Here is an 18,739-nt window from a genome sequence, read left to right on the forward strand (position 1 = left end):
TTTCCAAATGGTGTTAAAAATTAAGTATGGCACATTTTTTTAAGATTTAATTATTTTAGAGCCGTTTTTAGGTTCACAGCAAAATCAAGAGGGACATAGAGATATTTCCCACATACTCCCTATCAGGGACCCACTATCCATATATCCCAACAGCATGGTCTCGTTTGTTACAAAAGAGGAGCCTACACTAAATTATCACCATCAGCCACAGCCCACAGTTTCCACTGGGGCTCACTCTTGATGGTGTACAATCCAGCAATTTGGACAAGCAGGAAATGACATGACTGTGGGTCTTGAAAGGGAAGAAGGAAGGCGATCCCTTCACTGTACAAGCTTACTATGGGGAGGCAGTTTCTGGGCAGTTCAGGAAAAGAGCCCCACAGTTCTACCGAACTGAGCACACAGACCAGAGCTCATGAAGGCCAAAGTAGTGGGGTTTGTAGGGCAGAGTGCCTACGACAGGGAGCTGCCCAGACAAAAAGCCTCCGACATCTGCAGAGGGAACCCCCGAAACTCTGGCTGGCTACAGCTCTGCACATAAGTGAGGAAAAAAAATTAGCCAAGGCTGGGAAGGAACCATAAGACAGGAGCAGAGAGAACAATTTTTAGAGCTCACAGAGAGCTGGGAATAGTTTGTGTTCCCACTAGCTGGAGTACAAAGATTAAAAACAAAACAAAACAAAAAACGAAACAGCGACAACATAGGAAGTTTCAGGGAGGATTCTCAGAAGGGTATCAACTTAGTAAAAGGACTGAACTGGACCCAGACTAAGACTGAAAGCTGGTTTGTACTCCCCCTGCAGCAAACCTGACATGCAAGCCACCAATAGATCCACTGAGTTCAAGTAAATTAACTGCAGGCAAATTAATGAATTAATTAATTAATATTTTTAAAAAATAGTAAATCTTTCTGGCACTATTTAAAGGCATATAATGAAATCCAGCACTCAGGAATAGAAGATGTATAGTGTCTGACACACACAAAACAAACTACAGGCATGTAAAGAAGCGGGAATATATAGCCCATATCCAGAAGAAAAGTGGGTCAGAAAAGCACCAGAAATGGCAGGGATGATGGAATTCACACGCAAGGAGGTTAGGACAAGATCCTGAGTTCGCTGTGTATGTTGAAGACTGAAGAAAATGGGAATATGATGAAGTACAAATGGAACATATACGAAGAACATACAAAGGTGGAAAACATAGTAGCTGAATGAAAAATGAGACCTTCAGAAGACCTACAGCTGATGAAAACATAGCCAAAGACACTATCCAAAGTGAGGGGAAAAGAAAAAATACTGGAAAAAAGTGAAGAGCACATCAGGGACCTGTGGGATAATATCTAGTGATCCAACATATGTCCTTGGAGCCCCAGGAGGATTGAGGTGATGGGGAGGGTCAGAAAAAATACCTGAGGAAGTAAGGGCCATGGCTTTGCAAATTTGTCAGCAACTATAAACCCACAGGCACAAGAAGCTCAACACACCCCATGTAGAGTCAACCTAATGAAAACTATGTGGAGGTACCTCATGATGAAGTTGGTGAAACCCGAGGGCAAAGCAGGTGGGATGAGGGGCACGGCGGGAGGTGGGGTGAAGCATATGCAAAGGAGCAGAGAGAGAAATGGCAGCCGACTTCTGGTAGGGAGCTATGCAAGCTGGAGACAGTGGAGAGAGAAGGTACTAAAGGAAAAGCACCAAATAGAAAACTATAGGGGTGCGGGGTGGCTCAGTCAGTTGGGGTCTGACTCTTCATATCAGCTTAGGTCATGAGCTCAGGGTCATGGGATCGAGCACCCTGGCAGGCTTCCTGCTGTGAGGGCTCTGACAGAAATTCTCTCTCCCTCTCCCCACCCTGCTCTCATTCTCCCGCTCACTCTCAAATAAATAAATCTAAAAAATAAATAAATAAGCCCAGAACTCTTCGACAACCAAAAAAAAAAAAAAACTTTCAAAAAAGAAAACTAAATACAGGCATACCTCATTTTGTAGCATTTTACTCTACTGAGATTCAGAGATTTTTTTTTTCCCCAAATAGGATTGTAGCAAACCCTGCAATCAAGCGAGTTTATAGGTCTCATTTTTTTCCAACAGCATTTGCTCACTTTGTTTCTCTGTGTCACATTTTGGTAATTCTCACCATATTTCAAACTATTTCATTATTATATTTGTTATGGTTACCTGTGATCGGTAATCTTTGATATCATTATTGTAATTGCTTTGGAGTGCACAAACCGTGCCCATTTACCTTTTTTTAAAAATATTTTTTATTTATTTGGAGAGGAAATGAGCAAGAAAGAGCACACAAGCCAGGTGGAGAGACAAAGGGAGAAGCAGACTCCCCACTGACCGGGAAGCCCAACATGGGCTCAATCCCAGGACCCTGGGATCGTGACCTGAGTCAAGGCAGACCCTTAACCAACTGAGCTACCCAGGTGCCTCACCAGGTCCCCCAACTAGGCCCATTTAAAACAGCAAACTTGGTAAATATTTATGTGTTCTGACCGCTCCATTGACCAGCCTCCCTCTGTCTCACCCTCTCCACTGGCCTCCCTCTTCCCTGAAACATAACAATATTGAAATTAGGCCAACTTTAACCCTACAGTGGCTCCTAAGTATTCAAGTGAAAGGTAGAGTCCTATGTCTCTCACTTGAAATCAAAAGCTGGACATGACTAACCTTAGTGAAGAAGGCAGGTTGAAAACCAAGATAGGCCAAAAGCTAGGCCCACTGCACCAAATGGATTACCTATGCTCTGAATGCAGAGGAAAAGTACTTAAAGGAAAGTATACTGCTTCTCCACTGAACACACATATGGTAAGAAAGAGAAACAGCCTTCTTGTTGACACAGAGAAAGTTTTAGTGGTCTAGAGAGAAGGTCAAACAAGCCCAAGCATTCCTTTAAGCAAAAGCCTAATCCAGAGCAAGGCCCTAATGCTCTTCAATTCCATGAAGGCTGTGAGAGGTGAGGAAGCTGCAGAAGAAAAATCTAAAGCTAGCAGAGGCTGGTTCAGGAGATTTAAGGAAAGGAGCCATCTCCACAACGTAGAAGTGCAAAGTCAAGCAGCAAGTGCTAATGTAGAAGCTGCAGGAAGTTCTCCAGAAGATGGAGCTAACATGACTAATGAAGGTGGCTACACTCAGCAACACATCTTCAGTGTGGATAGAACAGCCTTCTACTGGAAGAAGACGCCATCTAGAACTTTCATAGCTGGAGAGGAGAAGTCAATGCCTGGTTTCACAGCTTCAAAGGACAGGCTGTCTCTCTTGTTAGGGGCTCATGCAGCTGGTGACTTTAAGTTAAAGCCAATGCTCATTTACTATTCTGAGAATCCCAGGGTCCTTCAGAATGATACTAGATTTACTCTGCCCGTGCTCTATCCATGCAAAAAGAAAGCCTGGATGACAGCCCATCTGTTTATGACATGGTTTACAGAATATTTTAAGCCTGCTGCTCAGAAAAATGTCTTTCAAAATATTACTGCTTGTTAACCATGCACCTGGCCACCCAAGAGCTCTGATGGAGATGTACAGTGAAATTTATGTTGTTCTCACCCCTGCTAACACATCCATTCTGCAGCCCATGGATCAAAGAGCCATTTCAACTTTCAAGTCTTACTATTTAAGAAATACATTTCATAAGGCTCTCGCTGCCATAGATAGTAAAATTCCTCTGATGAATGTGGACAAAGTCAGTAGGTAACCTTTGGGAAAGAGTCACCATTCTAGATGCCATTAATATTTGTGATTCATGCGAAGAGGTCAAAATATCAACATGAGCAGGAGGACTCTGGCAGAACTTGATTCCAACCCTCCTGGATGACTATGAGGGTCAAGACTTCAGTGGAGGCAGTCACTGCAGATGTGGTGGCAACGGCAAGAGAACTAGAAGCAGAAGGGGAGCCTGAGCATGTCCAAAGTGTTACAATCTCCTGATAAAACCTCAGTGGATGAGGAGTTGCTGCTTATTGATGAGCAAACAATGTGATTTCTTGAGATGGAAACTACTCCTGGTGAAGACGCTGTGAAGACTGCTGAAATGACAACAAAGGATTGAGACTATTCCATGAACTTAGCTGGTAAAGCAGCAGCAGGGTTTGAGAGGATGGACTCTGATTTTGAAAGAAGCTCTACTGTGGGTCAGATGCTATCAAACAGCATCGCATGCTACAGAGAAATTGTTTGTGAGAGGAGGAGTCAATTGATGCGGCAGATTTCACTGTTGTCTTATTTTAAGAAATTGCCACTGTCACCTCAGCCTTCAGCACCCACCATCCTAAGTGGTCGGCAGCCATCAACACTGACGCAAGACCCTCCACCAACAAAAAGATGAGGACTCACTGAAAGGTCAGATGATGGTTGACAGTTTTAGCAATAAATTATTTTTAAATTAAGTTATGTACATTGTCTTTTTAGGCATAATGCTACTGTACACTTAACAGATTACAGTATAGTGTAAACATAACTTTCACATGCACTGGGACACCAGAACATCCATTTGCCTCACTTAATTGCAATATGCAGTTTCCTGCAGTGATCTAGAACCAAATCCACAATAACTCTGAGGTATGCCTGTACGTATGTTCTCAGACAACTGAGGGAATTTATATCCAGCAGGCCTAAAATGTAAGAATGTTTGAAGAAATTCTTCAGATGGAAGGAAAATGATACCGTAAAGAAATCTGGATCTACACAAAGAAATTAACAACTCCATAGATATTAAATATGTGAGCTGTATTAAAGATACTTATCACTTAAAATCATAAAAAATAATTGACTTTTTGAAAAAATAATAATTACTATCAGCTTTATAATATGTAGAACCAAAATGTATATCAACGACAGCATAAAAAGTGAAAAAGTACAGTTGTTATGCTGTACGTCATGTGGCGTATTATTTGAAGGTTGATTATGATAACTTAAAGACATATACAGTAAATCCTAGAGGAGGGGTCAGCAAACTACTGGCCTACAGGCCAAATCCAGCCCACAGCCTGTTTCTGTAAGCAAGCATTTACTGGAATATGGTCACAACCATTAATTCACCCATTGTGTATGGCTGCTTTTGTGTAACAACTGACGAGGTGAATAGCTGCAACAAATATCATGTGGCTTATGAGGCCGACAGTATTTACTATGTGACACTTTACAGAAAACTTGCCAACCCCGTCCTAGGGCAACCACTAAAGTAAGTAAAATATGGTAGATTTAAACTCTGTCCTATTGATAATTACATTAATTATAAATGTTCCAAGCATCCAAAGTACTGATTAGAACTGTCAGAACAAATAAATAAACAAGATGTAACAATATGCTGTTGTGTCGGGGATTCTGTCCCCAGATCACTCCCACGGTTGAAGACTGGATCTCAGCATACAGTACACATACGACGGAGACTGTTATCATGGGCCAGTAAGAATACACACACAGCTGGATCGTGGAGGAAGAAGTCACAGAAGGAGTAGGAGAAATCCATATGCAGACTTCCTGCTGCTATCTCCCTCCTGTGAGGTATCACACAGACTACGATCCTATGTCCAGAGAAAATATTTTAGGAATGAAGGGGAAATCAAGACATTTTCAGATGAAGGAAAATCATAAAGGAACTTGTCACCAAAAAAACCAACCCTAAAAGATGGGGGTGGGGGGGGGGTCTGAGATTGTGATGTAAGTAGACCCTGAACTCAACTCCTCCACAGTCACACCACATCTACACCTATATATAGAACAATTCCTCCTGAAGAGGAAGGCTGACTGAACAGCTTCTGCACAACAAAGGATAGAGAGTCTACATATGATGGGGAGGGATAGTACTGACAGACGGGGAGCAGATTCACCTGCCGGAAGGGAGATGAGAGAGAAGGGGCCAGAAATTTATCTGAAGAAATAATAGCTGAAAACTCCCCTAACCTAGACAAGAAAACAGATATCCAGGTCCAGGAACCACAAAAAGTCCCCAATAAGATGAACTCAAGAATGGTCTACACCAAGACATATGACAATGTCAAAGATTAAAAATAAAGGGAGCTCGTATCATGCTTAGCGAAATAAGTCAAGCAGAGAAAGACAACTATCATATGATCTCCCTGATATGAGGAAGTGGTGATGCAACATGGAGGCTTAAGTGGGTAGGAGAAGAATAAATGAAACAAGATGGGATTGGGAGGGAGACAAACCATAAGTGACTCTTAATCTCACAAAACAAACTGAGGGTTGCTGGGGGGAGGGGGTTTGGGAGAAGGGGGTGGGATTATGGACATTGGGGAGGGTATGTGCTTTGGTGAGTGCTGTGAAGTGTGTAAACCTGGTGATTCACAGACCTGTACCCCTGGGGATAAAAATATATGTTTATAAAAAATAAAAAGTTAAAAAAAAATAAATAAATAAATAAATAAACAAGACACAAACTCTTTAATAAACTCTGAAAAAAAAAAAAAAAATAAAGGGAGCATCTTAAAAGTATCCAGAGAGAAGCAACTAGTTATATACTGAAAAACTGGAAAGCTTTTCCTCTAAGATCAGGAACAGGACAGAAGGACCACTCTCACTACTGTTATTCAACATAATTCTGTAAGGCCTAAACACAGCAATGTGATAAGAAAAAGAAATAAAAAGCATCCAGATTGGTAAGGAAGAAATTAAACTGTCACTATTTGCAGATAACATGATACCATACACAGGAAACCCTAAAGACTCCACAAAAAAAAACTATTAAAAGTAAAAAATGAATTCTGTAAAGTTGCAGGATACAAAATAACCAGAAATTCATACTGTTTCTATACACTAATAATGAAGGAGCAGAAAGATAAATTAAGAAAACTAATTGCTTCTTGGCCTTTTGGCTAGGAATAAGTTCTATTTACAATTGCACCAAAAAGAAGAGAAATACCTAGGAATAAACTTAGCCAAGGAGGTGAAAGACCTGTACTCTTAAAAAGCTCTGGGCACTGATGAAAGAAACTGAAGATGACACAAACCAATGGAAAGATATTCCATGCTCATGGACTAGGAGAACCATATTGTTGAAAATGTCCACAGAACCCAAAGCAATTTACAGATTCAATGCAATGCCTATCAAATTACCAATAGCATTCTTCACAGAACTAGAACAAATTGTCCTAAAATTTATACAGAATCACAAAAGACCCCAAATAATCAAAGTAATCCCAAGAAAGAAGAAAACTGGAGGTATAACCACCCCAGATTTCAAGGTACACTACAAAACTATAGTAATGAAAATAGTATGTTATTAGAACAAAAAAAGACACATAGATCAATGGAACAAAACAGAGAGCCCAAAATAAACCCTTAATTATATGGTCAATTAATATATGACTAAGGAAGCAAGAATATACAGTGGGAGAAAAGATGGTCCCTTCAATAAATAAATGTGCTGAGAAAACTGCACATTTACCAAAAGAATGAAAACGGACCACTTTCTAATAACATATAAAAATTAACTGAAAAAGGATCAACGACCTAAATGTGAGACGTGAAACGATAAAAATCCTGGAAGAGAAGAGAGGAAATTTCTTTGACATCAGCCACAGAAACATTTTTCTAGATTAAAAAAAAAAAAAAAAGTGAAATACCTACATATAAATCTAACAAAACATGTATAGGACTTGTGTGCTCAAATCTACAGAACAGTGATAAGATAAAATAAAGAATACAGAAATAAATGGAGGGACATACCATATTCATGGATTAGAAGATTACATCATATGATGTCAATTTTACTCAAATTCGTATACAGGTTCGATGCAATTCCTATCAAAATCCCAGCAAGAACCTTTTGTAGATACAGGGAAGATCATTTTAAAATTTATGTGGAAAAGCATAAAACTAAAATAGTGAAGACAATTTTGAAAAAGAATTAAGGAGGAGGAAGCAGTTTCCCTAATTTCAGAAATTATATAGTTATTGTAATCAAGACTGTGTGTTATTGGTAGAGGGACAAACACACAAAACAGAATAAAGAAAGTGGAAATATCTCAAATGATTTTTGACAAGTACAAAACCAAGTCAATGGGGGAAAGACAGCATTTCAGAAAAACAGTGCTGGGGGCACCTGGGTGGCTCAGTGGGTTGAGGCCTCTGTCTTTGGCTCAGGTCATGAACCCCAGGGTCCTGGGATCGAGTCCCACATAGGGCTCTTTGCTTGGCAGGGAGCCTGCTTCCTCCTCTCTTTCTCTGCCTGCCGTTCTGTGTCAAATAAATAAAATCTTAAAAAAAAAAAAAAAAGAAGAAGAAGAACTGATACAGCTCAACACCAAAAAAGAAGTAATCCAACATCTCTCATCATTAGAGAAATGCAATTAAAACCACAAGGAGAAATTGCCTCACACCTGTCAGAATGGCTAAAATCAACACAAACAACAGGTGTTGGCGAGGATGTGGAGAAAAAGGAACCCTCTTGCCCTGTTTGGTGGAAATGTAAACGGCTGCAGCCGCTGTGGAAAACAGTATGGAGATTCCTCAAAATGTTAAAAATACAACAACTATATGATCCAGTAATTCCACTACTGGATATTTACCCAAAGACTATAAAAACACTAATTCAAAAAGACATATGCACCCCGATGTTTACTATAGCATTATTTACAATAGCCAAGACATGGAAGCAGCCCAAGTGTCCATAGATGAATGGATAAAGAACATGTGGTATACACACACACACACACACACACACTGAAATATTACCCGGCCATAAAAAAGAATGAAATCGTGCCATGTGCAACAACGTGAAGACATCTAGAGAGTATACTGCTAAGCAAAACAAGTCAGAGAAAGACAAATACCATACAATTTCACTCCTATGGGGAATTTAAGAAACAAAACAGATAAGCAAAGACAAAAAAAAGAGAGACAAACCAAAAAACAGACTCTTGACTAGAGAGAACACACGGATGGCCACCAGAGGGGAGGTGAGAGGAGGGATGGGTGAAACCGATGAAGGGAATTAAGAATACACTTCTCATGATGAGCACCGAGTAATATACAGAATTCTTGAATCACTATATTGTACACCTGCCACTAATATAACACTGCATGTTAACTATACTGGAATTAAAATTTTTTTTAAAAAAATAAGAATGATAACACGGGACGCCTGGGTGTTTCTGTCGGTTAAGCATCTTTGGGTCAGGTCGTGTGATCCTGGAATCGAGTCCCGTGTCAGGCTCTCTGCCCAGCAGGGAGCCTGCTTCTCCCTCTGCCTGCTGCTCTCCTGCTTGTACTCTCTCTGTCAAACAAATAAAGTCTTTAAAAAAAAAAAAAGAATGACAACTATAAATGCTGGCAAGGATGTGAATAAAAGGAAGAACTCACACATTGCCGGTGAGAATATAAAACGGCCACTCTGGGAAACAACTGGGCAGTGCTTTAAAGACTAAATATGTCAATACCACACAACCTAAGAATTACACTTCTGGGTATTTATCCCAGAGAAATGGAAACTTAATTTCACAGGAAAATCTACACATAAATGTTTAGAGCAGCTTCATTTGTAATAACAAAACCTGGAAAGAACCCAGATGTCCTTCAGTGGGTAAAATGGGGAAACGAACCATGGCCATCTATCCTGTCTTACTGCTGTAGTAAGTTACCCCAGACTTACTGGCTTTCAAGAATTTATCTTACAGTTTTAGAGGTCAGAAATCTGAAATGGGTGCCGTTAGCTAAAATCAAGATTTGGGCAGAGCTGTATTTATTCTCCAGGTTCGAGGGAAGAAGTTAGGAAAGGCTCCCTTGCCTCTCCCAGCTTCTCCCATCCTTGGCCAGTGGCTTCTTTCTCCATCTTTAAAGCCAGCAGCATAGCATCTTCCAGTCTATCTCTGATTCTGACTCTCCTGCCTGCTTCCAACCCCAATAATCCAGGATAAGCTCCCACCCCCACTTTAAACTCCTATCTTAATCACATCTGCAAAATCCCCTCTGCCACATGAGGTCACATCTTCACGGGTTATAGGGATTGAGACGTGAACATATTTGGAAGGGTCTTTACTCTGCCTACCACACATACTGTGGAATACTACTTAGCAATGAAAAGGAATCAACAATTTGGTACAGTGAAAAGCCTGGGTGAATATCCAAATAACTTTGCTTAGTGAAAAGCCAAGCCCAGAAGGTAAAAGTTTTGATAAATTATTCCATTTATATAATACTACTGAAAAGACACATTTATAGAAGTGGAGAACTGATCAGTCATTACTAGGGGTTATGGAAAGGGTGAGACCAGGAGGAAAGTCAGTGTGCCTAGACGGAAGCAACGTGAGGGACACTATGGTGACGGAAATGTTTGTATTTTCACTGTATCCATGTCAGCATTCTGTTTGTAATACTGTATTACAGTTTTGCAAAATGTTAGCACTGTGGACACCTGGGCAAAGAGTAGGCAAGACCTATCCGTATTATTTCTTACCACTGCAAATGTGTCTACAATTACCTCAAATAGCTTAATTTTTTTCTAAAGTTTTATTTATTTATCTTAGCGTGGTGGGGGGTGGGCAGAGGCAGGGAGAAAATCCCAAGCAGACTTGCCATGGTGTACAGAGCCTGATGTGGGGCCTGATCCCAGGACCCTGAGATCACAACCTGAGCTGAAATCAAGAGTCGGACGCTTAACCAACTGAGCCATCCTGGTGCCCCTCAAATAGTTTAATTTAAATAGAAAGCAATGGAAATGCTTCCCAATAAATTTTATGAGGCCAGAACTGACCTGACACGAAAACCAAAGATACTATGAGAAAAGAAAATGAAGGACAAATATTCCTCATAAATCCAAATACAAAAATCCTTAGCAAGATGTTGGTAAATGAAATCATACAAGAAAAGGTTAGTACATCATGGTCACACGGGGTTCATCCCAGAACTGCAAGGTTGGCTTTAACTTTCAAAAATCAGTCAGTGGAGTTCACTGTATGAATGCACTGCATAAGAAAACCATGTGATCGTTTTCATAGATGAAAAAAAGGATTTTATAAAATTGAACATCAACACTTGATTTTAAATGTCAGAAAAACAAGAAAAGGGCCTTTACTCAAGTAAATAAAGGACACCTAAGAAAAACCACAATTAATGGTGAAAGACAATTTTTTCCCTCTGAGTTTGGAAATAAGCAAGGATGTCCACCCTTATGACTCATTCATCATCGTAAAGAAGGTCCTAGATAGTGTAATGGGGTAAGAAAAGGTTACATGGATAGGGTCTCATAAAAGAGAGGGTTTGAACTCATTCATTTTTTTCCCTTTGCAGTAAATTTAATTTTGATATTTAATGTTATCTTATTAAATCAACTGTTTTTAGGGAAACCTTATTAATAGCTAGGTTTTATAAACTCCACATAATAAAGAATTAGTGGGGTTGCTGGGTGGCACAGCTAGTTGTTAAACGTCTGTGACTCAGGCTGTACTCTTTTGGTCTGGATGACCTGGCACTGCTCTAATGGGGATGTTTGCCTTTTCTTTAAAATATTAAGGTATTTAGATCTGAAAATAGCCCAGCCACTCGATTCCACGGTATTTTCTATATACACACTAGCTACGCTGTATGAGGTTCATGACGAAGTTAGTCACCTATTTCCTATAAATCGGGGGTCAGAGGGTTAGCTATCACTTGGGAACTGAAACAAGTTCCTCTTTAAGGAAGGTGTGCTTAAGTTTTTTGTTTTGTTTTGGTTTTGGTTTGTTTTGTTTTGTTTTTAAGCACTTCCAAGAGTCAGGAAAGAGCTGGGCCTAGAACTGCATGGTCCAGTGTCCCATCCACAGGCACGGCAACTCTAGGCCCCACAGAGACCTGACATTTCAGCAGTCTGCACTTGGGGCCAGCCAAGCGGCCTCAGTGCACACGGGCTGCTCTAACTGAACACGAGCTGGCTGGCTCATCAGCAATGGAAATGTACTTCTCACGGTCCCAGAGGTAGCGGTAGATCTGGCGTCTGGGGGGGGGGGGCACCTCCTGGTTCACAGTCGGGTCACTTTCCTACCCTGTCCTCACAAGACAGAAAGGGCAAGGGGGCTCTCGAGGGGCCATTTTATAACAAGAGTGCCAATCCCATGCATGAGGGACCCACCTCACGAGCCCATCACCTCCTAATGCCATGATCACACTGAGGGATTAGGATTTCAACACAGAAATCTGGGTGGGCAGGGAGGGACACATTCACTCCCTAACACAAGCCACGTCGTGTCCTCGAACCCCTGCACAGAAACTGCTGTGCTAGAGGTGGGTATTCTTCAAGAAATTGCTAGAGACCCTTGTCATAACCAAAGTTACAAAATCGAATGTAACAATGGTTTTCAGTGGAACCTTTCTTTACGAATTTTACGTCGTCGTTGGAAGAGGGCTCCTTCCAAGTGGGCTGTCAATCTAATACGTTGCTTCCAGAGGAAACCCTTGACTTGGGGCAACACAGACCTTCCAGGCTTGGGCCTTGGGTGCTTTGGAGCTGCACACAGAAGCCTGCAGGGCTGCTGCAAAGGGTGGAGGAAACCTGAGCTTGGTAGATGGAAGGAGCAGGGAATAAATAGGGGGTGTGAGGTCTGCAGTGGACATTAACTACTGCCGGTCGATGGGTGTAGACTCTGACATCATGGAGCAGGGAGAGTTTTAAAGTCTGCCAATCAGGTATTAGACAGGGACAGTCCCTGTGTCCCAGCTCCTGTCTGGCTGGCTGTGTGCCGTAAGCCAGTGGTCCCTAAGGTGGGTTGTTTCCAGGGACTTGCTGCCCCTCACTCTCTGCCCTCTTGCTCTTTGTCTACAGGGGGAGCTCACTATGACAGGGGATATGGAGACCCTACAGAATGCCCTGTACCTGGACACAGTGCCAGAGCCCTGGGCCAGGCGAGCCTACCCTTCCACGGCAGGCCTGGGAGCCTGGTTCTTGGACCTCCTTAACCGAATCAAAGAGCTGGAGGCCTGGGTAGGAGACCTGGCAATGCCGTCCACGGTGTGGCTGACTGGCTTCTTCAACCCCCAGTCCTTCCTGACTGCCATCATGCAGTCCACAGCCCGCAAGAACGAGTGGCCACTGGACCAGATGGCCCTGCAGTGTGACGTGACAAAGAAGAACAGGGAGGACTTCAGGAGCCCCCCTCGGGAAGGGGCCTACATTCATGGCCTCTTCATGGAAGGCGCTCGCTGGGATGCACAGGTAAATCTTGGGGGGAGCCTCAGGGCATCCTGTGTGGGCTGATGAACTTACATACTGCCTTCACAGAGTGTGACCCTGAAAAGGGATGTCCTGGGATCTTCTGGCCTAGCTACCCTGCCCTTGAGGCTAGCCAGCCACTCTCACAGAGCCAGGGGGGGCACGAGGAGCACAGACTCCGCAGAGTGCATAGAGTACAGTGACAAAAAGCAAGGGCCCTGGACCCAAGCGCCTGGGTCTGAACCCCCCCACCACCATCTACTGCCACTGTGATTCTGGGACATGGTTCCCGCTCTCCGAAGCGGTTTCCTCAAGTGTTAAATGGAAAAATAGAGTTGCTGCCAAGATGAATATGGTTACAATGGAAGACATTTGGAAGAGGGCTGGCACTTAGAGAGTGCTCCCAAAGTGTTGGAGTCAGCTGTCCCCGCTAGTGGCTGAGGCCCGTCCTCACCCCTCAACCACAGCCACTCTCCTCATTTACGAGCTCTAGGAGGGCAGGCGTCCCTTCTGCCTTTTATACTGCTCCCATCTGCAAAGGAAGCCCAGTAGATATGACCTTGCAGGACGTTCTGAAAGGATTCCTCACTGAAGCCTAATAAAAACGAGTAACCCTAAGATTGGCTCGGATAAATGACCTGAGCAAGGATGGAGGACACTTTACATCTGTTATACCCATGACCACGAAGGAGTGCTGAGTCAGACACCCTGCTTGGTAAGTGACACTTCACTGTTCCCAGCAGTCAGCCCCAAGTTAATGGGGAAAAACTGTTAGGACCTACAGTAATGCAGACGGCCACATAAACAGACATACACAGCTGCACTGGGCGAAGCAGTGTCTACCAAAATTCAACCAGAATCTCAGAATGCACCCCTATGCAGAAACACGGTCTTTGTGGAGATAAGTGGTTACGATGAGGAGAGCAGAGCAGGCGCTAAATCCAAGGACTGGAATCCTTAGAAGAAGGCCATGCTGGAGGCACAGAAGCCAATGTCCTGTGAGGACAGAGGCAGAGACTGCTGGCCAGGGACTGCCAACAGCCACCAGAAGCTAGGAGAGAGACAGGAGACAGTTTCTGCCTCAGAGTCTCCAGAAGGAACAGATCCTACCTACACCTTGATTTAAGACTCTGGCCTTTAGCACTGTGAGAGAAGACATTTCTGTTTTAAGCCATCAAATTTATAGTAACTTGTTACGGCAGGCCTATGAAACCGACTGAGGGCCTGTTAACAGAGAGGACAACAAAGTGGGGAAGTGCTTATACAACCTTGAGAAGGAAGTCGACTTCTCCCCTCCACCTGAACATTTGTCCAAGATCACGTCAGTGGGGATCACACATGGATTGTAGGTACAGTGTGGCCTAGGGTGGCCAGAATTAGAATACCAAAAAACACCAAACTGAACAATTAGGAAGGATGCTCAGAAGAGCACTGGCACTGTGGGAGAGGGGGAAAGGACACAGATTCCAATAATCTACCTCTAATATCGTATTACCTTGTTTCTTCATAATAATAACTTCCCAAGAAGTAATACCCACCCACCAAGAACTCTGGTTCTCAAGTTTCTGCCCCCAGAAAGATGTCAGCAAAATTAAGAGTAAGAATATCCAAAAATCGGGGCACCTGGGTGGCTCAGTGGGTTAAGCCTCTGCCTTCTGCTCAGGTCATGATCCCAGAATCCTGGGATCAAGCCCCGCATCGGATCGGGCTCTCTGCTCAGCAGGGAGTCTGCTTCCCCCTCTCTCTCTGCCTGCCTCTCTGCCTACTTGTGATCTCTGTCTGTCAAAAAAATAAAATAAAATCTTAAAAAAAAAAAAAAAAGAATATCCAAAAATCCTCTCCTCCATAAAATCGTAACACGGGACCAAAACTGTCAGAACCAACTTTTTCACAGAACTCTAGAAATCAACCAAAGGGGGAGCCTGGGTGTCTCAGTGGGTTAAACGTCTGCCTTTGGCTCAGGTCATGATCCCAGGGTCGTGGGATGGTTTCCCTCATCAGACTCTCTCTCAGCAGGGAGTGTGCTTCTCCCTTTCCCTCTGCCTGCCACTCCTCCTGCTTGTGCACGCTCGCGCTCTCTCTCTCTCTCTCTCTCTGACAATAAAGAAATAAAATCTTGGGCACCTGGGTGGCTCAGTGGGTTAAGCCTCTGCCTTTGACCTTCAGGTCATGATCTCGGGGTCCTGGGATAGAGGCCCACATCGGGCTCTCTGCTCAGCAGGGAGCCTGCTTCCTCCTCTCTCTCTGCCTGCCTCTCTGCCTACTTGTGATCTCCATCAAATAAATAAATTAAATCTTTTTATAAAGGAAAGAAAATCTTTAAAAAAATTTTTTTTTAAATCAACCAAAGGCTTTTAGCAATTCAAAGAGTGGGGTTTTTTGTTTTTTGTTTTTTTTTAAAGAGCAGAAGCAGGGAGGAGGGTCAGAGGGAGAGGGAGAAGCAGACTCTCTGCTGAGCAGGGAGCCCAACAAAGGGCTCAATCCCAGGGCCCTGAGATGATGACCCAAGCCAAAGGCAGACACTTAATTCACTAAGCTACCCAGGCTCCCCTAAAGAGTGTTTATGGAAGAAAAATGTCCAACTCAGTAAGAGGAGCAAGCTTTGCAGCCTTTTAACTTGCTCTCTTCCATCCCTTCCCCACCAACTCCGTGGAGGCCTTGGAAAGCAACATGCCCAGTCACTGTGAAAACTGCAGCCTACCAGCCACAGGAGGCGGCAAAATGGAGCTGGAGTACTTTCAAAGCCCCATTCCCAGAAAACAGGCATTATTTTCCCCATGTACTGGATTCCTGGAAGACCCCATTTACAAGTCTGCCTCTACTTGACCTGAGCTGGAGCTCACCCAGAGCAACAGCCTTTCCCCCCAAGGGCATGTACTGAAAACAGGCAACCTCAAAGCTTGCCTGAGGTGGTAGATAACAGTGCAAATAACAGGCTAACCAAAAGGCTTAAAAGGAGAAACTGGAGAATGAGATGACCTCCAAGATGTCCCTGGAAACCCAGAAGGCCATGTCATGTGCAGTGCTGTGCACATGCTCAAGAAAGACTGGAGAAGGCTAGAAGCTCACCTCTGGCTGACCTTGAGGCTCTGTAAAAGCAGGAAATAAAGGCTAAGGCAGAGTTTTAAACTGCCCTGCTGAGCAATGAAGACATGCCCAATGCATACACAGAGCCCCTGAGCAAAAACCCTGAGACTTACCAAAATCTCTGGCCCATTACTTGCTAACCACTAAACCAACTGAGCAGGTCACTTCAGTAATCATATGTGACACAGGCTTTACAGAATTATTTCAGAAAAGTCACTAAACCATTAACAACAACAAATCCTACAGAGGGAGAGCTGGTCGCAAGAGCTGCCACATTATAGTTTTTAAAATGTTCAAGTTTTCAAAGAAAAGTTATGAGACATGCAAAGAAACAAAAAGGGGGGAAAGCAGTCACCAGAAATGGTCCCTGAGGGAGTTAAGTGGGATATACTAGGCAAAGACTTTTAATCAGTCATTTTAAATATGTTTAGAGAACCAAAGGAAAGTATGTGAACAGTGTCTCACTGAAGAAAGAATACTAATAAGGATAGAGATTACATTTTAAAAAACCAAGTAGTAACTCTGGAGTTGAAAAGTATAATACCTTAAATGAAAATTCAATAGAGGAATGCAACAGTTGAAGATTTGAGTAGGCAAGGATCACCAAACTTGGAAATACATCAATTAAGATTATCCAATCTGAGAAGTAGAAAGATAAAAAGAATGAAGACAAATGAACAGTTTAGAAAACTACGGGATGCCATCAAACATACAAACATCCACATAGTGAGAGTCCCAAAAGGAGAGGAGAGGAGAGAAAGAGCCAGAAAGAATATTTGAAGAAATAATGACCACTTTCCAGATTTGATAAAAACATCAATCCACACATCCAAGAATCTCAACAAAATCCAAATAGGATAAACCTAGAAATCATACCTTGAGGCTCCGGGGTGGCTCAGTCAGTTAAGCTTCCAATTCTTGGTATCAGCTCTGGTCTTGATCTCAGGGTCATATGTTCAAGCCCCACATCGGGCTCTACTCTGGGCATGGAGCCTCCTTAGAAAGAAGGAAAGGCAAGGGAGAAGGAGAGGAAAGGGAAAAGGAAAGAAAATCCATACCTTGACATGTTATAAGATAAAGAGAGAATCTTGAAAGCAGCCAGAGAAAAGCAATTCATCACATACAAGGGGTCCTCAATGGAATAAAGAGCTGATTTCTTGTAAGAAACCAAGAAGGCCAAAAGCCAGTAGAATGAAAAGTCAAACTGGTCAAAGAAAAATACTGTCAGCCAACAATTTTATATCCATCAAAACTATCTTTCAAAAATGAAGGCAAAATTAAGGCAATCCCAGGTTACAAAGAGAGAAAGAGGGGCACCTGGCTGGCTCAATCTGTTAAGCATCTGACTCTTGATCTCAGCTCAGGGTCATGAGTTCACAGAGAGACAAAGAGAGAGAGAATTTACCACTTCCAGGCCAGACCTTAAGAAATACTTAAGGGAGTCCTTCAGGATGAAATGAGTTACAAGACAGTAAGTCTTGTCCACATGAAGAAACAGAATATCAGTAAAGGTAATTACATATGTAAACATAAAGGAAAGTATAAATAAATTTTTTGGTAACTTTTATTTCTTTCTTAACTGATTTAAAAGACAACTGCAAGAAGCAATAACTATAAATCTGTGCTAATAAGCATAAAAAATGTAATTTTGTATAATGAAAACAACAGAAGGTCTTAAGCACAGGAAGGGTAAGGAATGGAACTTGTAAAAGAATAAAGGTTTTGTATACTCCTGAAATTAAGTTGGTATTAGCCTGAAGTAGATTTTTTATACATTGATGTTAATTGAAATCCATAGGGAAACCACTAAGAAAATATTTTAAAACAATGAATGAAATAACAAGGGAATCAAAATGGTACAGTAAAATATATCTACTGAACAGAAAAGAAGGCAGCAAAGGAGAAACTGAGGAACAAAAAAGACAGAAGACATAGAAAGCACATAGTTAAGTGGCAGAGGTAAACCTCACCTTATCAGTGATTACATTAAATGTAAATAGATTAAACACTACAGTTGAAAAGAAGAGCATGGCAGAATGTATTTTTCTGATACTCTGTCTACAAGCAACACACTTTAGATTCAAAAACACAATAAACTGAAAGTAAAGAGATGGAAACAAATATGTCACCCAAATAGAGAATTCAACCACAGTAACTGGAGACATCAATACCCCACTACTAATGGTGAGTGCTAATGGTTAGAGTTTCTTTCGGGAGTGATGAAAATGTTCTGGAATTACAATGCGAAGACTGTACATTAAAAAACACTGATTCATTGCATTCTAAAAGGGCTGGTGTTTATGATATGTGGGGAAAAAAGAAAGGTTCTACCCTGTTCCCACTCCCTGCCATAAAGTTGTTCAGGTTAAACGGGCCCCCACCATTTACCTTAGTTCTGTTACTCTTCGTGCCTTATACCAGTTTCTCATAGCACCGAAAAGGCACATTCTCCCCTCTAAATAAACTTTATGGGAAATGAGCCAAGCTCTATCCATAGTAGAAG

The 18,739-nt window shown here is 42.3% G+C and overlaps 1 protein-coding gene and 1 long non-coding RNA gene across 5 annotated transcripts in view; one reads left to right on the forward strand and one right to left on the reverse strand.

The window, feature by feature from the left end:
- Positions 1–18,277, reverse strand: part of LOC309852137 — a 30,268-nt gene extending 11,991 nt beyond the window's left edge. Inside the window, exon 1 of the long non-coding RNA XR_014305089.1 lies at positions 17,113–18,277. This is a non-coding gene — a long non-coding RNA (uncharacterized lncRNA). The remainder of the gene's footprint in view (positions 1–17,112) is intronic.
- DNAH9 (dynein axonemal heavy chain 9) overlaps positions 1–18,739 on the forward strand; it is a 318,684-nt gene that overhangs the window by 298,589 nt on the left and 1,356 nt on the right. For all 4 annotated transcript variants that reach the window (XM_082708418.1, XM_082708419.1, XM_082708420.1 and 1 more), the window contains one exon: positions 12,763–13,152. In XM_082708418.1, coding sequence (XP_082564544.1) covers positions 12,763–13,152 — 390 coding nt within the window. The remainder of the gene's footprint in view (positions 1–12,762; positions 13,153–18,739) is intronic.

The sequence above is a fragment of the Mustela nivalis genome, assembly GCF_964662115.1.
Source record: "Mustela nivalis genome assembly, chromosome: 17".
NCBI lineage: Eukaryota > Metazoa > Chordata > Mammalia > Carnivora > Mustelidae > Mustela > Mustela nivalis.